Genomic DNA, 27,936 nt, shown 5'->3' with positions numbered 1-27,936 from the left:
ACTTGCTGCGAGCCACTGTCACAGGCAAATAATGATATAACCATGTAAGCAGCCAACAATTAAAGCATGTGATACCATATGCTTTATGTTTCAAGTCTTGACAAGGCAAGACACAGTCATTGAAGTGATGAGAGTTTTTTTTTGACAAGGCACACTTACATTTATATAAAAGTAATCAAACCATATTACGTTCACATTTACAATCATTATACTTTACATATATTGTTATATATCATATAGTCAAAACAACTTTACATAAATTGTTCATTTCCTGCCTTCTCTTAAACCTCATTACTCCTCCAAAACATTTTCTGCAAGTATTGTTTCCACAATTTCCATAATAAAAGCCGCAGTGGTAGCGTTGTCGCCTCACAGCAAGAGGTTCTCCCGTTTTATTCTCGGCTGGAGCACCTTCTGTGTGGAGTCTGCATGTCCTCCCCGTGGTCGAGTGGCATTCGAAAGACATGGGTAAATGGGCATGCCTTCGTTGAAGGTTGAGCATCGGGCAGGCACCTTGGCATCGTAAAAATCTACTGCCAGTCGTTAGCAGACCAGAGTTCCGCTGTGGCAACCCCTAACCAGGAAAAGCCGAAAGAAGAACATATAATTTATTCCTACCTTTTTCTAAAAAAACACTTCCTGTTCTTTTCTATTACCCAGCACTTCAAGTGTAGTTGGGACCTGTAATTGTTTTTTTTGGCAGCCACCAGAATTAAACTTAACAAGGCCTTACTGTGTCTAGGCAATTCAGATCATGTAACCCAGCTCAAAAAAATAATTTCCTTAATTACACTCATTTGCTTACCTAGTATTCCTGACAGAGTACTCTCTAGGGAATTTTTAGTCTGCCAACTCATTACATATGTCCACCCATTGTTTCTTTGGGAAGAGATAGTAGATGCAATTCACAATTTTTTCTGACCTCTTCTGATTGATTCCTATTGTTATTGTGCAATATTTTATATGCCCCAGCAGCTTCTGTTCTAAAGTCAGTTAAAAGCTCAACCAGTACAGGACTTTCATTCTGGATCCTTCAATCCCTTTGTGTTTGTCTGTACTCTGTTATCAATCCCTAATAGAGAAAGCAATCGCTAGCCTGCAATCCAAATGTCTTCTTGGTCTCTTTCCATTCTGTTCCATTTCCCCATTTAATTATTTGTTCCCAATACCTTGATAATTTTGCCATCTTCCTCCAGTAAATTGCAGCCCCTCTTGCCAAGTCTCTGTACCTCTAATTACATTCATCCCTATCAGTAGACTCCCATTTCTCCATTCCCTTGTGGGCTTAGTTCTTAGTATACTTTCTGCTTTATGAATATAATATTCCTCCCTTTTTTAATTTCTCTCTGTCTTTTGTGTTCCTATTACCATGACTGGAATGGACCCCATTCCTAAGTCAAGTACGATTAAAGTTCATGAAACTGGTATTGTTTCAAACTTTGATGTCAGCCAGAAGTGCTCTTTGCAGCACCCGTAATGTGCCCAGTAATGACTCCTCCTGCAATTGTATTGGTAACATATCTAAATAAGATTGTAGATTTGTTTTTATAAGATCTGTTGCTCCTACTGCTATTGGAAATGTCTGGGTATTTTTCTTCCACATTGCTCTCATTTCTGCCTATAAATCCTCATATTTTATGACTTTGTGTCTCTCTCTACGCAAGGCACTGTAGTCACTGGGTGAAGCAATTTCAATGATCAATGCTAGTTTTGTCTTCTTTTCATGGACCACTATATCTAGTTTTCTGGCATTTGTCTTTTGAACTGTTGGTAATGGTGATCCCATGTGATGTAGACTTCATTTTCAGTGATGCTTTGTGGCTCATGTTTCCAGTGTTTTTTAGCTACTTCAGTACAGTAATGTTTACACAATCCACAGTGCAACAGCCTTGCCACATTATGCCTTACAGTATACACTCCTCCTGCCATCGGTATGTCACAACCAGCAACGAGGTGTGCGACTGTTTCCAGTTCTGTTTTACAAAACCTACATTTCTTTGTTTCTCCCACATGTTCAATCAACGTTGTAAACTGACATTTGTATAGCCCACTATCTTCGGCTGCTAATATCAACCTTTCAATTTTTGGTTTGAATTTGTCTCTCCTTAACCATTCCTGCATTTGAGCCTGATCAGCATGAGGTTCTTCCAGAAGTTTTCTATACTTGCAACTATATTTATGCATTTTCCACATTTCTTTGCTTCTCATCTGACCCTTCACCTTGTATTCTTTCTTTTGTTTTTTGGCATATTCAGTCGCTGCCTGAATTTTTATCTGCTTCTTGTTTGATTTCTATTCCTGCGTGACATCAATTTGCTTCTGCTAGACTAAGCAAGGAAGTCATCTTAGATTTATTCTCCTCATATTTCAAAGCTTTCACTATATTTGTGTCCTGTGAGGTCAGCATATATGTGTGCAGTCCCATGATTGCAGATCTGTACATGTGATGAATTCAAGGAGGCTCATATCTCTTTCGGAACAGGGAATATATAATCTTGGCATGCACTGATTTTTATGAATCATTTGGTGAGCATGAAACATCCTTCTTGTTTTCCTGTCCAGTCTATCCAACATGTTTTGAGGCCAGTCAATCACGCAATATATAATATATATTCTGTATGACTGTTTTTATTCTCCTTAAGGTTCTGCATCCAAAATCCCATTCTTTCCTTATTTCTTGAATTGTCCCCTGCTTCATCATCGTCCCTTTCCACTTTGAATTGTAGCTTTCTGCTTGTGTTATGTATAGATGGTTTAACTATGTAGCTGTAATATATCCCCTCAAATCATGTAATTCTAAACTTCCTTGTTCTATTGGGACAAGCATTTTATCCCACTTGACTCTTGTCCTCCTCTCCTCTCAGATAAAATCCTTCAGTTCTTTATTATCTACTATCCACAACTTCTCTGGTTGACAGAAATATGCCTGACCTGTTTATAAAACTAAAGTGACTAAAACATTTTTGCTGCATGTATCCTGCTGTCCATATCCATAGGCAAGAGCTTCCAGTTTCTCAGTTTTTTTGTATTATCTTTTGTTTAATCTTTTCCCACACATCCTTAGCTGCCATAACAGAATCCTTTTTTAATCCATACTACTAAGTCCTTCATTTTATCATGTCCCCATAAATATGGGTATTGCTAAGCCAATTAATGTGTAGATACATAGTTCATAGCTATAGCTTTTGTTTTATCTTTATTAATTTTGTATCCTGAAAAACCTGGAGCTGTCTTTTCTGGTTTCATCAGGTACAAAATAATATCTGCAAATAAAGTCAACTTTTCTTGAACACCATGTCAATAATATCCTTTAATTTCTGAGTCCCTTATATTCTTTGCCAGTGGTTCTAAATGTAGTTCAAATAAAGGGGGAAGGGGACACCCCTTGCCTGGTTCTTATGTTCAAACATAACTTGTCAGAGAGGAACCATCCCACTTTGAATTTTGCCTCTGATCCCTCATATACTCGTCTAATTAACCTTATTATTGTATCAGGAAAGGCAAATTCCTTTTATTGCCCTTCACATAAAATACCAGTTTACCCTGTTGAATGCTTTCTCTACATCAAAACCCACCAAAAAGTGCAGTATTTTCTTATATTCTGCTGCTGTTTGGATCGCCATTGTTCTGTTAACATTGTCAAATGTTTGCCTTCCTTCCACAAAACTACATTAGTCCATATCTATTAATTTGGGTATCACCTTTGCCATTCTTTTAGCCATTATAGACATAAACACTGGATGGTTTAAAATTGAAATGGTCCTGTATGAACTTGGATCAGATGGGCTTTACTGTCTTTAGGTACTACAGCCACTGCAGCTTTTACCAGGATGTTGGTGCCTCCCCTCTTTTTAAATAAAACCTTCCAGATCTTTCCTCCTAGCTTCCAAACTTCCAGTGGAATACCATCTATTCCTGGAGACTTTCCTGAAGATTCGTTATACATCACCATTTTTATCTCATGTCTTCCTATCTTAACTGTTAGCTGTTGAGCTTCATCTACCACTAACCTTTGCATTATTTGTGCTTTTTCTTGATTTCACCACTTTTTTTATAAAAATTTCTAGAATACCTCTAATACTTCTACAGGCTATTTGGTTATTTTCCTTGTTATAGTCTCCATAAGTTTGGCAACAACCCTTTCTACTTTCTGTTGCCCAAGTCTCTCTGTGAAAAGTTTTTGTGCTCAGGAGTTATAAAACAAAAACAGTTGTTTAACAGCAATTTTTCTAAACTAGTACATATTATCCATGTACTGCTTTGCTGTCTCTTAAGCTCTCTGCAATTGCGCCTCTTATTGTGAAATACTTTCATCTTTGTCAGCCCCTCTAAATACTTTTAACCAGAACTCCTTTTCTTTTATTATGTTAATTTTCATTTTATCCCACTCACTAGCTATAACTTCTGGTGTACTTTCTTTCTTACCTAATGAGTCCTGGATATTTTCCACTGGCCATTCCTTAAATTCCTCTCTTTGTAACAGGTAGGTGGGGAAGAGCCAGTATCTTATCTTCATTACAAAACCACAATGGCCACAGATCAGTTCACAGTTCACAGTTTAATAAAATAATCTGTTGAGTACTTTATGTATTTTACTCTTGGAAGTCTTTTTTTGCCAAGGCACTAAGTTTTATTAAACTGTGAACTTTTGGGATCTGTGGCCATTGTGATTTCGTTTTGCTTTGCTTCTTTATGAATTGGTGTGTTGTACTTTTTTTTATCTTATCTTCATTACCCTGTATTTTTATCTTTGTAATTATTGGTGCATAGTCCAAAATAGTTATTGAAGTGTATGAAAGTTCTCAGTTAAATGCACATGTTCCTGTGAAATACAATTTCTGTCTAGTCTAACCAAGCTGTTGTACTGTGGTGAATAATATGTAAATTGTCAGAACTCCTACTACTGAATTTTCTTTTCATAAATTGTTTCAGAAATCTACACTCTTCTTATATTTTTCCCTTCTAGGCCCCCCAGATACATCCTCACTGCTGAAAATCAAGTTCCAGTCTCCACCTATGAGTAATATCCCCTGCTGAAAGCTGATTATTTCTCCCCAAAATGTTTTAAGCTCTGTAATAGCAGTTTTAAGTGAAATATAAATACATGCCAGTGTAATCCTCATCCTTTTCCACTAGACCGTCACTACCACAAATCTGCCATTATTATCTTTTCCTTTTCTATCACTACTGGAGCTCCTCTAGCAATTAGTATAATTACTCTGTTTTTCCTTTGTCCCTGACATTCTGCAGAATATCCGTCCCGGAATCTTGTCTTTATCAAATTCATATGCTCAGTTCTTTCCAAATGTGTCTCCTATACCACTTATATTTGCATTCTGCATTTCTTAATATAATTAAGTATTCTTTCCTTTTTGTCTATACCTGTAAGACCATTCATATTCCAAAATAATATTGAAAGTGTTGCCATTATGGTAAGAAGGTATTATTGTTTTAAATGTCTATTTCCAGCTTTTGTGATGCATGCAGCCATTAAAGTTTGTCAGAATAATACTTTATTAAATTTTTACGTATCAACATTGGCACCTATTTCACATTTTACAAGCCTTTTGTTTTAATAAAATCTCCTCCCCCCAGAAAAACTCACCCCCAGAACCTGTTAACTTAATGCAAACACATTAAACAATGTACACCTTCAAATAATTTAGTTTAGTCTTCCTAATAAGAACATTTCTGCCAAATAAACATCTGCTAACATAGGCCATAATTAACCTGAAATTGAGGTCATTGCCATTGCTTCTATTTATACTAATTGGTTTCTGTTCTTTTTTTTTTTTACCTTTATCCACCACCTATGTAAAAACAACTTGCATGCTTTCAAAAATCATTACCTTTTAGTCTTCAAGAAAACAATGTTCTCTTTTATTGTTCTATTACCAGCTTGTCTCCATGGAAACATAAGGGGACAAAGGAAAATGTAGGCCTCTGCTTCAGCCAGAAAGACAAGCTGAAACATTTGTTGCTAAAGGAATATTTTTCATTATATTCGGTGTTCTTATATTTACTTGTTTCCATTTAAAATTTGTTGTTAGATTAAGCTAAGGGTCTTAATACAGGCATTCATGTATGCAAAAGTAAGCAAATTCATATCAGCTGTACATATATTATGCTTTGTGTACTTACTTTTATACCCCATTCTCCGCTTCAACAACCCAAGATTACAGCCTGTTTACATAAAAATGCTTTTGTCTTGCTTTTCTTTTTGCACTGTAGTGTCTACATTTCTTAATACCAAAAAAAGAAGAAAGAGGAAGAAGCAAGACATATGTTTGCTTTACTAACTTTATCACATACAAAAACAACTAAAGATACTTTCCTGTATAAATATTGCAATATATATATATATATATATATATATATATATATATATATATATATCTTGTGAAGTTATATAGAAATACTGTTAAGAACACAAATTGTTTTATTTAGATGCCTTTTTCATTCTTCCTCCCATCCCCTCAGAGTCCTTCCAAAAATTAATGACATGAAGTGAAGCAAATATTTTTCATTTCCCCACATGTTTAACAAAGTCAGTAAAAGTCCAGTTTTTCCACTTATTCTTATATAGCTGTATTTCACAAATGTGGTTTATGCTTTGCAGTCTCACATTTATTCACTAATTTCCATATTGCTGGTGGTCTTCCTGTCCAGCTCCATCTCTCAGCTCCAGGTTCTAGTTCAATTCCAAGATGCTCCCAATTCTTCTGGTCAACTCCTATGCTTTTCTCTCTCTCTCTCACAAGCATTTCGTTTGGAACAGCAGAAAAATTTTACTGGCAAAGTCTCTCAGTGTATTTTATTATCCGAAGAATGAGAAGCAGAGTCCCATTCTGCTTGATGGGCCAGTTTTTATTGGATACACTTTTGCATGCCCTACTAAGCCTGTTCTGCATCAATAAATGATGTTAATCCTCCAGGAAATAATATTCTCAAGACAGCTTGATATGGCAGCTTGAATCTTACATCTGCCTCTCAACATTCCCTGATTACAGAAATAAATGTGTTCCTCTTCTGCCTGGTGTATAGCGAATCATTTTCTACAGCACTCTATGGCTCCAACTTTTAATACTTTGCCTTTTTGTCACAGTTTTGTCAGGATCAACTCTTTCTGCTGGTAGGTTTATATCTTTACTAATAAAGGGCTTGGCTGCTTTCTCATGGCCATATTTGGAGCATACATACTGTGTACCTTTTCAAATAGCAGTTCCTGCTGTGGAACACCACCCCATTTGCTTATTTGTGCATTCATAAAATGAATAGTCGTTTCTTTCTAGTTTCTCTGGTACAGCAAAAAAAATCTCAGATTTTTCACTACATGCTGTGTCCTCTAATTCTACCATTTTTAAGCATTGCTTCTTGAGCAGTCTCATACTCAACCAGCTTTTTCTTCCTTTTTACCTTTGATTTCTGCAGTTTTAGCAGCTCATCCAGATATCTGTTAAAGCTTCTTCCATTTTTTCCAGCTTTTTGCTTCTTGAGTTGATATATTCCTTCAGTGTTACATTTTATTTTAATCAGCTCTAAGTGCATTTGATTTATTTTTTTCCTGTAGATTACTGAAAGCCATGTATTGCACCAAATCTGGAGTTTGAACTGATTTTGCTGAACAGCTGCAGGATTCTTCCCAGTCAGTGATTTCTCCATCTTTTCTAGTTGGTTTTCATTCATGCTGTCTTAGTTTCTTCATTCCTGGCATCCAGCAGTGTACTTACCAGCCACTAACTGAATTTTACTCAAGCTGACAGTATCACTGGCTGTTGTTTTCTCAGTTTCTGGTTTTGCACTGAGTGCTAAAGTTAAGCTGTTGATCAGTGTGCAGCTATCATGAATGTCCCAAGAGTTTAAATTATTAATGAGCTCTAGAACTCTACCAGTGGATATAATAGGAATAATATAGCTACCTTTCCATCTAAAGTATATCAAAATATAGTAATACAAAGTCAATCAAGGTAGGAAAATCCCTTCTTCCTTGTGGCTTACAAAGTTTCATTAAACTAAATGGGTTGGATGAAGGCGAGGGTATTAATTTGAATGGTCAGCAATGACTTTGTAAGGACAAGTATAATGATCAGCATATATATTTTTTTACAAACAGTGCTAGACCAAGATAAGTCATTAAGGATGGAATTTTCCTACACAAAAGCAAGGGTGCTGGTTTAGAATTGCAGAGCAAAGAATTTATCATACTTAACTGTACATATAAATATGAAACATCTAAAACAAACAAAAAAAAGTTGCTTGTAATTTTTGCTGAGGGCAAACCCCACCTTGCACCTCCAAACCCACATCCTCCAACTTGTATATTACAGCTCTGAGGTTGTATTACATCAAAATACAGGCATCACTCCTTTAGCTGAATTCAATTTATTTGTTGTTGCCTACCAACGGAGAAGTGTGGTCTTTGTAGCTCTTAGGATGAATCCAGAATAAGTCTTTAAGCATGCACAAATTTTGCTTTCATGCAACATTAAATCAAGTCATGGGATACTGGGTAGCATCACTGCTTAGCCAGGTAATTGTTCACATTTCATGCGTTGAAAAAACATAAAAGTAGCCTCCATACCCTATGGCTATGATTGTTAATTAACAATTTGCAGCAAGTCATGGAGGGCAAGGGAGTAATATGTGTTGTTCTAGGACATGCATGTTGTCCTATTCCCCACTTTTTTTGTTCACTGTCATATTTTGTTTGGGAACTGAATTGAGGTCTGCTACTGCATCCATCTAGTATGGTATTTGAATATCTGTGTTTTTGATGCAGCTACCTCTCAGAGTAGAGTGCTTGTCTTTTCCACTTGTTTCTGTAAGAATTTAGGGTACTCTAATCAACTTTCTCTCTTTTATGTGACTTTTCTTTTTTGTAATAAACATTTTAGTAAGCTGCAGACAGGTGCATGGATCACATGAAAGAGGCTATATAGGATTGAAACATCAAAGATTGAAACAGTACTAATTTAATGAACTTTATTCATACTTTGACTTAGGAGTGGGGTCCATTCCCGTCATGGTATTAGAAACCCAAAAGATTTTGAGAAATTAAAGAGAAAAAAAAATCACATCATAGTGTGAGCATTCATGGACCTCTCTGACATAGCAGCATACCATAACTAATTAAAAATTGCTCCTGCATTTGCTGAGCTATCTTTGATTCTGGTTGATAAGGTTTTGGCTAATGTGCTTAGTAGTAATATAAACAGCAAAGGCTTGTATAAAAGTATTGCACTAATACAGTTAACTTGTGCATGACAAAAGGGCAGAACTAAACATCTCAGAGAGACCTTGGCTGGGAGGATCACCATGCTGTGAAAGTATCAGAGAAATTCAGGAGGAGAACTTGACATGCCAGTGGTTCTGAATGTTGCATCTGTGATCATGCAGAACCAATTTGCAGTGGTGATTTAGGGCTTCCCATTCCCACCAGTAAGTTAGCGACTGTGTTGATGCCTTCATGAGAAAGAAGTACACAACTCTGATAACAAAATGCCTATCTTTGATCATTTCCAGGCCTGATTCTGCAGGCATTAGAACCACTTGGCAGATAAAACTTTCCAAGGTTGCCTGGAATTGTCCACTTTCATGTCTGGCATCACTCCTCTCACACACGCTATTTCTGATTTGCTGCACATTGAGAGCTAAGAAAAGTGGCTTCAGGTTACCTCACTACTTTCCTGATGGTTTTTGGTTTAAATAAATTATATGAATCTGTGTTTTACTATTGTATTTTTATTTTTTTTACTTAACTATAGTCAAGAAAATTAGTCAGGAAAACTAAAATGCTGTGTTTTTCTATCACTTTTATTTTATATGCCATTAAGCCTAGATGCAAACCTTATTTATAAAGTGTAGGTTTTTCACCCACCACCAGACATTTTTCATGCTTATGTTCTGTTAGCAAAATATTCAGACTGTTTCTAATTGTTTAAGTTTAATCAGGCAGCAAGATATAGATGTCATTAAAACCATCTTATTTATTAAGGCAGTGTCCACAGTTCAAGTGGAAAAGAAATTTTATCAGCCTTTGGGCTTCTCACAGGAAACCAAATACAAACAGCCTCAAGCCTCAAAAGAAGCTAAAAAAAAAGTCTGGTCCAAAAAGTGTTATAGATTCTTTATCAAGCAGAATGGAATACCTGCTGTAGTAGTTGTAAAATGTAGTAGCCTGGATGTTCCTGCTGCTTAGTCTTTTCCTGTTGAATCCAGGTCAGACACACCCAAGTCCTGCCACAATCCAGTTTTACATGGGTCAGATTCTGAAAAGCTGGTTGAGGTAATTGCTGCAGTACATGGAAGATCAGCAGCTGCCTTCCCCAGCTCCTTTAAGTTTGGGGTGCAAGAGTAGTTTCACATTTTTTTCCTGGAACTTCCTTTTTTTCTACTTTCAATGCCTTGGTGCCTATATTTCCATCATTTGGCTCACTTTGTCAGCAATGTGTCTTCCATTGCCAGCTTTGGTGCCTCTGACCTTACTATAAACATACTACCTTATGATATTGACCATTTTGAGGCTGCATTTTTAGGTATGAACTGTAATGGTACTAGTACTGTTAGTTCAGGCTTCTATATTCTCAACTCTGGCCTTTTAGGAATCACATGCCCCAGTGTCGGCTCTGTTGTCATTTGGGCTAGTATCTGGATTAACTTTGACGGGGCCACTTGTACAGTAAGCTTTTGCTGATTGCTTTAGTACCACCTTCACCAATATTAACTTGTGTTATTCACATCAAGTCATTTCTTAAGGTGTTTATACCCATTAGTGCTATCCTTCTCTAGGTATCTTAACAATGGCTGACCTAGATGTTACCTTCTGCCTTACAAAGGACTCTCTGTATTCATATGTTTTACTTTCAACTCCTCTCCCTCCTCCAGAACATCACAGATTTTAGGAATGTTTACTTTTTATGCAGCAGAAAGCACATTAGACTTTTGAACAATTTCCCTGTAGCTAGGGAGGGTTACAAAGTGCTGGCCATTTCACTCCACACGCTTCTTAATGCCCCCCCCCCAATAAACTGAAGAAAACAAAGAGTTTTCTGTCCCCCAAGAAAATCTTCAGTTTAGGAAAAGTCTCCAAGCCAGATGCCACAGTCTGTAAAGGTTTTGTGCGAAAGGACTCTTCCTCAGTACCTTGCTGCTTATCTGTCAGACAGAATTTAAGGCAGTAGACAGTTCAGCAGCACATATTAGCTTCAACCATTCTTTCTTTGCAGGAGTTGAAATACCTTTAATGCACTTGATACTTTTTTTTTAAAGAATATAGCTGATGACATACATTTTGTGCTAGAAATGTTAGAGTGGACATCTGAAAGGCAAGCCCAAAAGCCTAGGCCACTACCCTTGCAAACATAAGCAGCCTTATAATATAATTATTTATGGTGCAGTAGAAGGTGCAGCAAGAGCATTTGGACTGAGCACAGTGTTTTGTCAGTACTTCTAGCTATGGCATTGCTGAGACCAGCAAGGTAACATTTTTAGAGTCAAACACAAAAACTGTTTGTATATTCCCTTTCTGTGGCTCTCTTCTGTTTGGTTATGCAATGAGTCAGCACCTCAAGATAATGGAAGAGCAGGCCAAGATTATCCCCACTTGTGGGTATACAGTGTCACCTTCCGTAGCATACCTTTGTTAGGAAACAGTGGAGCCAATACAAAATGTTATTTGCACACGTAAGACAGCAGCAGCAACATTAGAAGGGCATTCCTGTATACAATATTGTTCTCTCGCTGACAACTTCCTAATATCCTGTTTATTTTCCTCGAGTCCACTGCATGAATAAGACCAAGGATATTCTAACTCACAAATGACAAGATGGGCTTCTTCATGCATTTTCATTTCCTCCAGTGATGAGATTTATTTGGGTAGCCAAACTTCTTAAGGTCAATATTATTCTTATGGCTTCATTCTGGTCCACATAAACCTAGTTTCTCTTGCTGAGCTAATTTCTGCTGCAAAAGCCATTAAATATGCAACTATTCAAGATGCCAATAAATCATTCTCCAGGCAAGTTCCATTCAGATCACCACACTCCAAAGGTATAGCCTTACATTTCCAGTTTGATAGGTTCATAGATATTTACTAGGCTAACAACCACAAGGGCCTTTTTAAGCCTAGCCATGCATCCCAAATCTGACGAGTTCTAATACCCTTGATAAGTGTGAGCATGGGCCTGGGAGAGGAACCATTTACAGGTCACCTGTTTGCATCAGACACATAGGTGCCAAACCAGCGATGAATTTCCAGTTTCCTATTCAGTTGTCCAAGTTGCTCTTGAATTGGATTGGGGAGGAACTCTGCTTCACATGGATGGAGAGCCTGTTCCATAGATGGGGTGGTCTCTAGAATACTTACCTATCTCTCCAGCAGGTCCTATTTATATCATAGGCAAAGTTTAAGTCTTTAGAACAGGTAATTCTGGTACTGTTTGTTTTGTGGATATGCAGGCGGCCCATCTGAGTGGGGTCTGACAGTGCCCTGTATGTCAGGCATAGATCTCCTCTCAAAAGCCTGTAGGAGAACAGAATACAGGGATAGGGCCTTGAGGCAGTCTGCATAGGACATATTACTTATGCTCTATATTCTTTTAGGGAGGAACTTCTGTGGACATTCCAGTTGTTGGATATGCCTCGTTAGGCACATACCAAAGGGGATGTTGTACTCGATATGTCTGATGAATGCCTAATACAGTAGAGCAATGACTTCCTTGGACTTGGATGCCATACCTTTATTTGTGTTGTGCAACACAGAATGATTTCCTCACCACTGTAGACACATGATGATCAAAGGCTAGATTACTATCTATATTTGTCCCTAAGTCCCTGACTACTGGCTCCTCTCTACAGGGTGTGTTGTCAATATGATAGTTACCAGGGATGGATGAATTTCCAAAGGATACTATTATGCATTTCTTGGCATTTAGTTTTAGTCCATGACTCTGACACCAGTTTGTGTGTGTCAGCCCCTCCTGGAGAACATTTGGATCAGTGTAAGATTAAATGACTGCTCCTAATTTGCAATCATCTGCAAATTTAGTCAGCCAGAGACCACTGACATTGGCCTTGACTTCTGAGAAGTAAATGCCAAAAAGGACCAGTCCAAGGACTGATCCCTGAGGGACTCCACCTATGACTGGCCTCTGTGTAGAGGTGGACTCTTTGGCTTTCCACTGGGTGACATATGGGTTTGTACCTAACCTCTTGCATTTGTCAACAATGCCCAAATGGGGTATTGTGTCAAATGCCTTGGCCAGGTCAAGGTAGGCAGTGTGAACCATTTTGCCCTCATCCATTGCTATGGTGACCTTCTCAAAGAAGTCCACCAGGTTGAGTAGGCATGATCTGCCCTTTACGAAACCAAACTGGGTTGGGTCCAGTGTCTAGAGGTTTACTATATCTCTATTGATCATCTCCATAATTATTTCCATGGCTTTACATGTAAGACTAGTGAGACTTACGGGTCTGTAGATGGCCCACCTTTGTGCAGAGGGCTAACTGTTGACTTTCTTCATTCATAAGGCATGAAGTCTGTTTGGAGGCTACAATTAAATAGTAATCCCAGAGTCCCTGATAGGTCATGTTTCATGCTATTTAGAAGGCATCCTGGGATATTGTCTGTGCCCATTGATGCAGTATTCTTAAAGCATTAAGGACCTGTTCCCTAGTGATAGTAGGGGGGAGTTATATTTGATGATATTTCATGAGGGAAGGTTAAGGAGGAGAGAGGAGTAAAGTTGGAGCTGAATTTATCAGCCAGCAGGTTTGCTATATCTTCTGGCTCAGTATAGGTGGCTCCATTTACACTCGGTGAGCTCTGCACACAATTGTGTATTGCCTTTGAGGTTGCCGACATAGCTAAAGATTGCTTTCTGGTTTTACTTGACCTGGTTGTTAAAAATATTTGCCTTCTTGGACAGGGCGGATTCCATCATTTCCTTTCTCTAGGACCCTCAACCCATGAGATTTACCAAAACAAATTTTCTCATGAGCCATTGGCAAAGAAAATAAGGTACTCAGAATTTCAAAGATGTAACTGGTATGGTAATCAAGAAAAGTTGGGTTTATTTGCACATATTATTTTGTACCTGATAAAACCAGAAAGACATCTTGCTGTTGTGGAACATCTTGAGACTGTTTGAAGACTTTTTGTGATATAGCCTTTGTTTTATCTTGGTTAGTTTTATATCTCCAGAAAAAAAGAGATTTCAGTATTGCGAAACATCTTGTGACAGTTTCAAGTCTTTTTGGGATATAAAATTAACAAAGATAAAACAAAGGCTGTAGCTGTCAACAATGTACTCACACATTTAGTCCAGCAATGCCCATATTTATGGGGACATGATAAAGTTAGTATTTAGGAGTATGGATTAAAAAAGATTCTATTATGGCAAATAAGGATACATAGGAAAAGTCTAAAGACAAAAAAAACTGAGAAACTGGGAGCTCTTGTTTATGGATAGCAAGATATAAGCAGTAAAATGTTTTTAGTCCTTTTAGTTTTATATACAAGTCAGGCATATTTTTGTCAACCAGAGGAGAAGTTAAGGACAGTAATTAGTAGAGTTGAACTATTTTTATCTGGAAGGACGAAAGGGCAAGAGTCATTCCAATAGAACAAGGATTAGGATTACCTGATTTGATTGGCTATTTTAGAGCTGCACAGTTAAGGCTCATATACATAACACAAGCAGAAAGCTATACTTCTAAGTTAAAATGAGACGATTATTAAATGGGCGGGAAATTCAAGAAAAAAGGAGAGAATGGAATTCTGGATGCTGATCCTTAATGAGAATAATCATCATTCCTAATATAATATTCATGAAGTAGCAGAAAGTATTCTAAGAACTAAGCCAACATGAGAATGGAGAAAGGTGATCTTGCTGATAGGGATGACTGCAGTTAGGGTTACAGAGAATAGACGAAGGGGTTGGAATTTGCTGGAGAAAACTGAAAAAGAACCAAGGTATTGGGACCAAATATCTGGAGAGGAAAAGGTAATAGAATGGGAAGAAGACATTTGGACTGTGGGCTAGAGACCGCCTTCCCTATCCAGGTATTGATAGCAAAGTGCAGGCAAAGAGAAAGGGATAGGGAAATCCTAGGTTAACCACCGGCACTGGTAGAGTTTTTAAGTGAATCTAGAACAGAAACTGCTGTTTAAAAAGGATAATTAGTAGGGCATATAACATATTGCACTATAACTATACAAATCAATCAGAAAAGTTAGAAAATATTGGGAAGAGACATTGGATAGGCATTTCACAAGCAAACAATGGGAGGATAATGTATGGCTCCAAAATATTCAACAAAGTCTAGAAGACTTGAGACATTTTGTTTGGAAGCATTTGCATGAGCAAATGAGTGTAACTAAGGAAATTAATTTTTGAGCTGGGCTACAGGATCTGAATTGCATAGATATAAGGCCTTGTTATGTTTAATTCTGGTGTCTGTCAAAATGCAGTTACTAGAAAATGGAAATGAAAGTCTAAACCAACTGTATTTGAAGTACATAGTATTGTAACACAGACAAAAGAACTGGAAGTGGGGTCTTTAGAAAAGGGTAGGAGCAAATTATATAGATAAATGAAAATTGTGGGAGCAATAACATGCAGAATAATGTTTTGGATTTGGAATCAGATTTGATCAGTTATGTCCTATTGAATCAATGATAGATATGCAAAAGGGTTTACTATGACTTACTCGAATGGCATTGCTATGAACGTAGCATGGTTGAAGTCATTGTTTCCAAGGAATAAAACCTTGATCCCAGATTCATTGAACCAGAATAAGCGAATGACAGACTGCAGTTGATCAGTTGCATCACGGCGTACTGATGTATGCAATCACATAGGATACATCATGGCTACGTTAATAGAAGAGTGGAAAAAACATCTACCCTACACCTGGATGGATGGAATATAGTTAAATAAAACAGATTACAAGAATTAACCCATAACCTGTTCAAGTCTTCAACATGTCAATGTATTGACAGCTGCAGGAAAGGGTACAAATAGAATGCTATGTACGCAAAACAAACCACTACAAAGAAGCAGTTTTGCTGCGCCCCCCCCCCACACCCCTGCTACTTATATATAATAACTCCAAGATTGCACTGTAGTGGGGAAACGGGTATATTTCCTTATCCCCACTGCAGTGTGCTTCAATGATGCAGTGTTTTCTTTTTGTGTCAACATAGGATCATGGCCAGAATTGAGGAATGCCGAAAATGTCGAACAAGCTTCTTCGTACTTACCATTTTCGACATTCTGCCCTTCCAAATATGTGGTATTCAACATTCTTTTTCGGATTTGTCATCATTTGACCGAACCTCATTCAACCATACCATAGTAAACCATGCAAAAGAATATATGTGATATATAATTTTTGTAAAAAGGAATATGTCTGTTTTCTTCTATACAAATGTATGTTTACCTTTGTCTTGCGTGATAATTCAGTAAAGGTGTTAAATAAAAATAAATTGGTCAGTTTTTTTATTTGATTCAACAACAAAGGGAAAGACCCTTTCCCAGCCTTCATTTCTTTCCCGTTTTCTGAAACTCTTGACTCTGCTCTCAGCTGCTCATCTGTTGAAGTCTGTTTGGTTGATATGTCTGACTCCACTTCTCCTACTTCAGTTTAAGTCTGTAAAGCATTCTTATGTGGTGGTTTTTGACCATAAGTGCTCTATTTGAAATCCTCTCTCTCTTCGGGATATTTATGTTATGCTTATAATGGTAACTGTTCCAGCCTTTGAGATTGCTGGTTCTGTTATCTTAAAATACTTGTTTTCTAGTGACTTTTAATTCTGCCAAAAAATGATTTCTGAGTCACAGACCATTTCTGCCAAGCTTCTCAACATAGCTTTCCACAAAGAAAGAGTGGAACTTCAAAATGGTAACCATTTGGTATTCCAGTACTGCGTATTGCGAGTCCCAGAAGCACAGAGTAGTGAGACTGAATGAAAGAAAATGTTGGCGTACATATATAAAGTCTGAGCTCACTGCCTCAGACATGGGGTGATCTCAGAGTTGTTATGTATAAGTATGAGGGGTTTGCCACCTGTTGCCCACCTACAGAAAACTATTTTCAAGGACAACACCACTGCTCGATATTCAGTGTTCTGCTGTATTTCTGTCTAATTTTGGATTCAGACTTATGAGTCTCAGAATTACAACAGAGACCCAAACAAAACTCATCCTTCATGTCAAAGATTGTTACAGAATCAGATTTTGAATTAGCACATACATTTGCCAAAATATTTCTTGACTATTCTCTTTGTCGTAAATATTTCTTTCCTTATACAGATACCTATAGGGATTTCAGACTTTGTGGACAAAACTAAGTCTTTTTGCAAGGATAGCCGGTTACTAGAATGGTTACCAAGGATGATACTTTTAGGAAGGAAGCTGAAATTCTGATCGACATGTTAACGTCTACAGGTTACCTGCTGAGTATGATACAAGGAATTTATCAAGAAGTTGAACAAAAAAGAATTAATGGGCAATATGTACCTTTACATATGGCCAATATCGATGGGAGAGTGGGGTTTGGGCCATTAGGTAGGTCTAACCAAAAATAATTTTCACTTGCTTTTGTTACCACTTACACAACTGACCGTTCCCACATTTATGAAATTTTGAAGAAAAATTGGAATATTTTTCCTGCTTTGATGGATTTTTGGATGCACTCGTACATTTTACTAAGGATGGTTTACAAAAACGGTAGAACTCTTAGCGTTCCAAGAATTAGGTAACCAAGAATATGTACCAGACACTAGCAGGAAAAGTGGGACATACAGATGTGTTTTTTGCAAATAATGCATATACATTATGGTACAGGATAAAATTGTTAATGATTTGCAGGTTTGCATTAATTTTTTCTGTAATTGTAACTCGGTGCAAATTATTTATTTGGCCCCATGTTCATGTTTTTATGTGGGTAAAACCCAGAGAAAGCTTAGGGAAAGGATATATGAGCATGTCTTGGATATAAGGAAAAATAATACCAATAATGCTTTGGCAAAACATGTGCTCAATAACCCTGGACATTATTTTGGTTTTATGGGTTTGGATATTGTAGTTAAAAATATGAGTTGGTCCTTGGAATGACTTTATTGAATTAAAAGAACTCTGATGGCAGATCCAGTTAAATACCTGTGTACCCTGGTCTCAATGAGTGTGTGTCCACTGCAAGTGTTTTAAAGCTTTGCTTTTATTGTGACTTATATTTAGCCTTTTTATATTTGTTTCAGAGGTTTTTTACTTTGGGATTTATATTTAGGAATATTTATACGTTTAAAAAGGTTGTTTAAATGTTTGTGGATATTAGATTTTGTCAAATTAGATTGCCTGTCTGTTGTTTAGGTCACATGATAGTGTTTTTGAATGGATATTTAAATGAGGGAATGATTTTTTATTGGTTTCTGAAGAATTCTGTGATACACACTGATGAAAGTGCTTAAACTAATAAATCTTGTCTCTATCAACGTTCCAGTGGAATTTGTTCCAGCCTGTGTGGATTTCTTGTTGGTTACTTACTTTGTCAAGATGTCTCTGTTTGCTTGATAGGTCTGACTCCACTTCTGCTACTTTAGTTCAAGTCTGTAAAGCATTCTCATGTGGTGGTTTTTGACCATAGGTCTTCTATTTGAAATCCGGTCTCTCCAAGATATTTACTTTATGCTTATAATGGTAACTGTTCCAGCCTTTGAGATTGCTGGTTTTGTTGTCTTAGAACATTTGTTTTCTAGTGACTTTTAATCTTACCAAAAAGGATTTCTAAGTCGCAGACCATTTCTGCCAAGTTTATCAGCATAGCTTTCCACAAAGAAAGAGTGGAACTTCAAAATGGTAACCATTTGGTATCCCAAGACTACTTATTTGCAAGTCACAGAAGCACAGAGTAGTGAGACTGAATGAAAGAAAATGTTGGCTTACATATACAAAGTCTGAGCTCACTGCCTCAGACATGGGGTGATCTTAGAGTTATGCATAAGTTTAGGGGTAGGAGGGGTTTGCCACCTGTTGCCCACCTACAGAAAACAATTTTCAAGGACAACAACACTGCTTGATATTCAGTGTTCTCCTGTATTTTTGTATAATTTTGGATTCTGATTTATGAGTCCCAGAATTACAACAGAGATCCAAATAAAACTCATCTTTCATGTCAAAGATTGTTACAGAATTAAATTTTGAATTGGCCCATACATTTGCCAAAATATTTCTTGACTATTCTCTTTGTGGTGAATATTTCTTTCCTTACACAGATACCTATAGGGAATTCAGACTTTGTCGACAAAACTAAATCTTTTTGCAAGGATAGCCAGTTTTTTTCTATTCCTTGCTAAACCTAGACTTGAATGTTTCTGAGGTCACCTTTTCTAAATGGTTAGCAAATTGCACTGAATTCTGCCTCTGGAAATATGGGAAGTATTTATGTACAACTCCCAGAACTCATTTCAGTAGCACAGCAGCTGCCTCTGGTGTCTTTTTTTTTTCTGTAAAGCTGATAGTGTTCACACTTGTACAGCTGCAACCTTTTCTTCGATGACCACATTTTCAAGGCATCATAGGATGGACATTTTCAGGTCTAGGTCAGGGCTACTGTCATCCATTATAAAGTTTCCATGCCCCAGAAGTTACTTAATGTGGGCCAGTTCATATCTGAAATAAGTTATGTACTCACTGTAAAAACAGATCTGTAAGAAGTTGTTTCGTGATCATCAACATATCCTCCCTCCATTCTCTGTCATCTGCCTTGTCAGGAGGCCTCTTCTCTTTGCTTTGCCTTTTATTCTTCCCTGTGTTCAGTTCTGTAAATGAGAACTTGAGTTTATGATACTGATTCAGGACTTTAAGAGGAGGGTTTCAAGAAACTTGAAAATGTATCTACCAAGTAGACTTCAAGGCTGCAGTATGAGTTCTAAAGATAACCAAAGACTGTCATCTTAAAGCTCTATTATTTTAGCAAGTGTGTAACTTTCATTTACTTATCACAGAGTGGCAGTCTTGTAAAGTGGCACCACCAAACAGAACATGTAAACGTTTCCAAAGAATTGTATTTGCAACCCACATAGAGGTGGAGAGACCCCCCCCACACACACACGAAAGTGGGATCACCAGTCAGAACATTTCAACCTATCCAAAGAAGTGTATTTATAGCCCACATAGAGGGACTCCCCCCACATACACACACACACACACACACACCTAGAACATTTAAACTATCCAAAGAAGTGTATTTACAGATCATAGAAGAGAGACAGTGTCACTGGCATGCTATTAGTGTTTCATATAGAGCTTAGCACCAGTAAATACAGGTGTCCTTCAGGACTGGATATGCACAGAAAGAAAGGTAGTGGGGCTGCTGTTTGATCATTCAGAGAGGCTTTAAGCATCTGAGTCTGCAGGAAATCAGGAAAATTCTATGTTTTTTCTGAAGATACTGAAGCTATTGTTGCTGCTCAAATAAGTAATTATTTCATGCATTTCGAGGGTACCTATGCACGGAGGTGCTGTCAAGGACCAGATGCAGTTTGCCAAGACAAGCATTATGCTTTAGAAAACATCTTCTGATTAATTCTGTTGCTAGCTACATGGCATGGAAAAGGAAGTAGACATGTTGGCCACAAATTAATATTTTAACTTTTTACTCCTCCCCCTATAACTTTTCAGATTTTAGTCAGGATGGCTTTTCTTTACATGAAATCTAGCACCCTAGCTATATAAGAGCCTGCAGAATAGCTGAGGATGGGCTAACTTTTGTAGCAAATGGCAGTAGTTTGGTCTGTGTTTCTGTCACTGAAAGAAAATTGTTTAAAATTGCTTGCGTATCCTCCTTGTTTGTGTGTGCCATTTATATCGGTTTGCATTTTTTTTACCTTCCAGGTGCCACCTTAGCAACAGCTGGGACTTATCTATTGGTAACTTTTGCTCCTCGCGTTTCCCAGGAGGTCACAGCAGTGAAAGTACAAAAGTATTTTGTTAGCTGGCAATTCCTCATATATCTGGTAAGAAATATTGCACTAGAAGTTGTGCATTTCATTATTATATTATCCAGCATTAAGTCTCTGTAAACTTAAGTAATGTAGGTCTGTTATAATAAAATTCTGAATTTTTGATATGCAGAAAGTTTACAAACTAGTTATGACCAGGTGTAGATATAATCATGTCATGCCACAAAGCTTTTCTCCAGCAAATATTACATAACAAGTTTGCTAAAATGTTGATGTGCCTTAGAAATGCATTGGTTGCTACAGCTGTGTGTGTGTGTGGGGGGGGGGGGTTAACATGATCTCTAGATTGCAGAAGAGTGGCTTGAAGATGCCTAATCTTGGCTTCAGTTCTCAAGGAAGCAACATGACCAAAGCACATTTTGGGTGTAGTCTCACTTATTTTTTAATATGTTTTTGCTCCTTAAATCTGTTATCTTTGTGTGACAGTAATATTGTAAAGTTCAGATTATAAATAATTAACGTAAATAAAAAGTATCATGTTTTTTTCTCCATGAAATGCTGTGCTATTTCCTGCCCCCATCTTTGATACCTTCCTTTTTCAGCTGGAGTATGCTGGACTTTCACAAAGAAGATCACTAGGCATACCATGCTAAGTGCAGTCAGAATGTTATTTATTTACCCTTTGATATTTGTAGCAATGTATGACTGGTGTGTATGCCCCTGTAAGAGAGCTACTGTTAACAACATATTCCTCAAGAAATAGCATCTAACTTCAACTAATACTTCAATGACACCATCCGCAAACTTTCCAAACCAACTCTGGTGCCAATGTTAATATCTCTCCTGGACCTCCAGCATCACCTTACCACTCTCAGGCCTCTTCTCTGAAAACTAACTCTGCCAACTGTATTAAATCCTTGCTTCTGAAGGCAGCTGACTATCTTTCCCTCCCCTTCACCATACTCATTAACCACGCCATCACTGAATCTAAAGTTCCCACTATCTGGAAACGATTATTCTATACTATACCCATACATAAAGGAGGTAACTCCTCTGAACTTGCCAGCTTTAGGCCAATCAATATTCTATCCCTCTCTTTCCAAAGTTTTAGAGAAATGTTTTCACAAGCAAATCCTCCACTACCTCCTACATGAAAACTTACTTGACCCCACACAATATGGCTTTTGCCCAAAACACAGCACCTTCACAGTCCTCATATCCTTCTTAAACACCATTTCCCATGCCAGAGACAATAAGCTCATCTCTTGCCTATTTCCTGCCCTCTCAAAAGCATTCAACACTGTATTCCACCCTCAGCTTCTAACCAAACTCTCTGAACTTAAGTCATCTTCTTCAACTGTCTCTTGGTTTACTAGTTACCTCTCTGATCGACTTTAATCTTAAAATGGTTCTCTACTACATCCCCTGCCCTACCTGTTAACATGGGTGTTAATGCAAGGATCTGTCCTTGGCCTATTACTATTTAACATTTTTACCAATAAACTGTTTACATCCTGTTCCCAGTCTTCTCTCATGCGTTATGCAGATGACTCCACCGTCATCACCATAGCAGACTCCCTCTCAGACCTGTACACTCTCACCCAACAATCCTTTTTATCAATAGAAAACTGGATCACCACAAATCAACTAATTTTAAATCCAAAAAAAAACTAAACTCCTGCTTTTCACTCCCAAAACGGTGAACCATCTGAAGTCCTCTTTCTCTATTTCTTCCCTTAATAATACACCCATCACACAAAACTTCTGGGAGTCTTCACTGATGACCAACTCAGATTTGATCTGCATGTCTCCAACAACAGCAGGAAAACCCACCAAAATCTAGAACTTCTGTACAGAAGCAAAAAATTTCTCTCCACAAGATCAAAAAATCTCTATCTCATGCATACCTCCTTCCAAGCCTATTCTATGGCTCACAAGTATTCACTAACCTTCAGACCACTCTCCTGTCAAAATTAGAATCCACATACAACAAAACTGAACAGTTAACTTCTGATCTTACCTCTCTCACAGCTGTCTTTCCCTTAAAAGCCTAAACTGGCTAGAATTTCCACATCAACTGCTTCTCTCTCAGCTTCAAATCATACATATGCTATTCTGCACCAGCCCTCCTCCTGTCCTGATCTTGCCTCCGGGGTCTCCGAAGCTCTGAACAAAACCTCCTCCAGATCTACAAACCCAAAAGCAAAATAGGACAAAACCTATAAATCTACTCCCCTGCTCAGTCTTGGAATAAACTTCCTGTAAATATCAGGAATATTAAGCACCCACAAAAATTTGACTGCTACCACAAACTTTCTAAACAGTACTTGGATCTGTCACTGTAATTACCCTCCATGACTCTTCCACCTGCAACTCTCACCTTCACCCTCAACAACCCCCTTACTTCCTCTCATGGCTACTCTTTGGCTGTACTTCAACATTTCTGATACTACCTCTTTAATGAAATTTGTAACTTACTCCAGTCTGAGTTCAACTGAAGTAAACTTCATGTCTGCCATCCCTATTCTTGTTAGGGTATTCCTCATGCATGTAATTGACCCACAGTTATGGAGGTTATACTGCTTGATTCAGTGGGTTAAATTTGTATATAATTTCTCTATGTAAATAATGAACATCGTGATGTGCTTTTAGCTTTTTATATCTTAATGCTTCTTATATCTTACTGAATCACTATATTTACTAGTGTGCTTTTTGCTTTTAATATCTTACTGTATCACTATATTTACTAGTGTGCTTTTTGCTTTTTATATCTTACTGTATCACTATATTTACTAGTGTGCTTTTTGCTTTTTATATCTTACTGTATCACTATATTTACTAGTGTGCTTTTTATATCTTACTGTATCACTATATTTACTAGTGTGTTTTTTGCTTTTTATATCTTACTGTATCACTATATTTACTAGTGTGCTTTTTACTTTTTATATCTTACTGTATCACTATATTTACTAGTGCGCTTTTTATATCTTACTGTATCACTATACTTACTAGTATGCTTTTTGTTTTTTATATCTTACTGTATCACTATATTTACTAGTGTGCTTTTTATATCTTACTGTATCACTATATTTACTAGTGTGCTTTTTGCTTTTTATATCTTACTGTATCACTATATTTACTAGTGCGCTTTTTACTTTTTATATCTTACTGTATCACTATATTTACTAGTGTGCTTTTCATATCTTACTGTATCACTATACTTACTAGTGTGCTTTTTGTTTTTTATATATTACTGTATCACTATATTTACTAGTGTACTTTTTATATCTTACTGTATCACTATATTTACTAGTGTGCTTTTTGCTTTTTATATCTTACTGTATCACTATATTTACTAGTGTACTTTTTGCTTTTTATATCTTACTGTATCACTATATTTACTAGTGTGCTTTTTATATCTTACTGTATCACTATACTTACTAGTGTGCTTTTTGTTTTTTATATCTTACTGTATCACTATATTTACTAGTGTACTTTTTATATCTTACTGTATCACTATATTTACTAGTGTACTTTTTATATCTTACTGTATCACTATATTTACTAGTGTACTTTTTGCTTTTTATATCTTACTGTATCACTATATTTACTAGTGTACTTTTTATATCTTACTGTGTCACTATATTTACTACTGTATATTTTTGTTTGTAATTACTTGTGGAGCTTTTCTACCTAGGCTTCCACTGAAAAAGGGCTTTGACCCAGTCAGACTAACCCAGTCAACAAATGTCAAATAAATAAAAATAAAATGGGATTGCTGTGTTATGTGATCCCTTGAAATATGTTAGTTTCTGGTAAAGTGTCATGGTGTCAAGTATGAAGAATGTAGCCTTTTTACTTCGTTACACCTGATTGTTTGTAATCTTTATTCGTTAGTTGCAACAGTGTCAGATTAGGAAACATTTTTGGTGCACTTTCACTTTGTTTGACAACAGAAAACCATGTTTTCAGTTCTCTTAGTCTTAGTGAAAAACTGAGTAAAACATTTGCTTTTGCAGTTTTTATACTTTTAACCAAAAAGACCTTTATTTTATTTTGACTTGAAATAAACACTATTTTCCTTTTCACAAAGATGTGAAGCCACTGATAGTTGTAATGAAGTTGAGTCAGAATATCTACATATCTGTGTGTGTATATATATATATATATATGTGTGTGTGTGTGTGTATGTGCATGTACGTATATAGATAAATAGATTCATTCATATATGTTAATGCAGTCACATTCATTTGTTTCATTTTTCATGACAGTTGACCATCAGGGTATTACATCACTTTCCTTTCAGTTTTTCATTACAACTCTTAGCGGTTTTAAACATTTGTAGGAGCCTTTCTGAAAAATGGAAGCTGTGGATATGTTTTTTTTTAAATTATCACTTAAGACATGGTTAAACACATTTGTACAAAAGAAAACAAACCATATTAATATATTCTCAGTTGCAAACATCATATTCATATATATATATATATATATATATATGTATACTCTTGTATATTTATCAATCTAACATTCCATAAATTGATAAATTCCTGCCCTCCCCTAAACCTCACTCCTCATTCTAAACAGTCTGCATGCACTGTTCCCACAGTTTCCTATTTTTTCCCAATGTAATTTGCTCCTACCCTTTTCTAAAAATCCTACTTCCAGTTCTGTTATCTCTGATACAATATTCAGTACTTGAAATACAGTTGCTTTATACTTTTGATTTCCATTGTCAAGTAATTGCTTTTTGGGCAGCCACCAGAATTAAACTTAACAGGGCCTTACTATGTCTAGGCTGTTCAGATCCTGTATCCCAAGTGAAAATAAATAAATTAGCTGCACCCATTTCCTCACCCAGTATTTCTGACAAGAGTACTCTCTAGTGTATAACCTCACTTTTGCAAAGCAAGATGTTTGTGTTTTACTGCTGCAGTCCTGACTTGTGAGATTTCCCACTGTGGAAGCCATTGGCTGTCTGACTACCAGAGAATATTTTCCCCCCTCCTGAAGCTGATGGACACCCTGTCCGACATCACTACATTTGAGTACAAAAGGGAGTCAGCTGCACTGTAACCTCAGTTCTTTCTTGCCATTGGAACCCAAAGCAGATTGCTAGTCAGTGCATCGATCAGTCTGCTCCAGACAAAGATGATGTCTAAAGTGAAGTACCACATTGGGGAACTTTTCATGTGCTTTTTGACTGTCAGAGTAAGCTAATAACTGTCTCTGCTGTGGCTTGTTGATACCACACAGGGACTTTCATTCTTTTTGTGTGACTTGTTTGGGTCCTGAACATGACATTTGTAACTGTTGGTTTTGTGCTTGCTTTAATAGCAGAATTATCAAACATACATCTGAAATTCTAGCTAAACATTTCAGTGACTCATCAGGGCATTTGCATACCATGTTGTCCACTGGCCAAACTGAAGTAATTCTCCCTAGGCAGAAAAAGAACTTCAGATTTAGGACCTCAGACAGTGCTCATTCACTGTTGGCCCGTCCTCCAAGACTTGAAATTAAGGAAGGTGAGGCCCTTTTGCAGCCCCCTTCTATGACTGAGGTGTTAACACAGGTCTCTTTCAAGACCTGTTCAGAATCCAGTATGCCTCCATGTCCCTCTACTTCCTTATAAGCTGAGGGACTTAGTTTTGGTTAGGTCCAGGGCCGCTGTGCAGGCTGTGGCTTTTGATGACCTCTGTAAAACAGATGGCTCTTTGCATCATCAGGCAATCACCTCAGCCTACTGCTTTTGGGAGTCGATTGTTCATCCAGGTACTAGTGCAGAGGTCAGCCTTAGACCTAAACCTAAGGCTGCTCACAAAAAATATACACCCTGTCTGCCTCAGCCTTGGCCTACCAACAAGACCTAGTGAGGCTGGCTGAGGATTTGATTTCCTTGGTCAGATCCAGATGCTTCCCTCTCCCCTAATAAAAGAAAGAGGGATACCCCACCATAGGAGTTTGCTGATGATTTGATTTACATGGTCAGATCCAGATGCCTCCCTCTCCCTGAAGCATCCCCTGGTAAAAGAAAGAGGGATACCCCACTACAGGAGTTTGCTGACTTTTTTGACCAGAGGATGATTTTGATCTTGATGAATCCACATTTGAGGAGAGTGCATCTATTGTTTCCTATGGGGATTCTGACTCCAAGGAGAACCTTGCCTCAGCCCCCCTGAAGATATTTCCTTGGAAAAATATTGCATACCCTAAGGGAGCACTTCAGATGGGAAGTTCAGGACTACCCCCAATCCAAGAAAAGGATTAGAGAATTCCTAAATCTGCCTGAGCATAAACCCCTTGCCTTTCCTCCAGTCTTAGAGGTGGTAGATGTCTTTGTGGATGATTCTTTACAACCATACTGTCATCCCCCTGCCCCTTGAAAACCTGATAGATTTTTGCAGGGCTCTAGAATCCCACAAACACTTTAACAACCCTGTGGCAGATCCTGAACTAGTGACTCAAGGCCCTAAGGGAGCAAAAGCTAGCTCTTCCAAAAATACTTTGCCAACAAACAAGGATAGGATAGTAGAGTCTTAGGTTTGGAAAGAAAGTCTACACCTCTGCTGCCCTTGTCATGAGGGTTTTGAACTGCCAATTTCATACGGTGATGTACTAGGAAACTATTCTTGACCAGATGAAACTGATGGGGATTTAAACTAAGACTCTCTCAAAAGGAATTAATGGATCTATGCAACTCCTCCTCTCAGATTTCTAAACACTCACTGCACTGTGGCTATGATGCCTTGGAAGCCTATCCAGTAGGGCAGCAGCCACAGGATCTGTCATTAGAAGATATGCCTGGCTAAGGGAGTAGTCCCTTCCTGAGCTTGCTAAATCCAGTCTTCTGGATACTGCCTTAGACAAAGGTTTTCTTTTTGGTCCTAAGGCTGAGGCTGTCATTAAGAAATAGGAGGAAAAGACCAAGTCCATGCAAACAGTCAGGGACTTCCTTCAGGTCCAACCTCCTT

At 37.5% G+C, this 27,936-nt stretch overlaps 1 protein-coding gene across 1 annotated transcript in view; it reads left to right on the top strand.

Moving 5' to 3' along the window:
* The window catches only part of NIPAL2 (NIPA like domain containing 2), a 1,611,812-nt gene that overhangs the window by 897,470 nt on the left and 686,406 nt on the right, over window positions 1-27,936 (top strand). Inside the window, exon 5 of the mRNA XM_044065637.1 lies at window positions 20,895-21,016. Within this exon, the coding sequence (XP_043921572.1) occupies window positions 20,895-21,016 (122 nt within the window). The remainder of the gene's footprint in view (window positions 1-20,894; window positions 21,017-27,936) is intronic.

The sequence above is a fragment of the Protopterus annectens genome, chromosome 3.part0 (assembly GCF_019279795.1).
Source record: "Protopterus annectens isolate FY-2018-M chromosome 3.part0, PAN1.0, whole genome shotgun sequence".
NCBI lineage: Eukaryota > Metazoa > Chordata > Ceratodontiformes > Protopteridae > Protopterus > Protopterus annectens.
The sequence above is the reverse complement of the archived record's forward strand: the minus strand, read 5'-3'. Positions and strand labels throughout refer to the sequence as shown.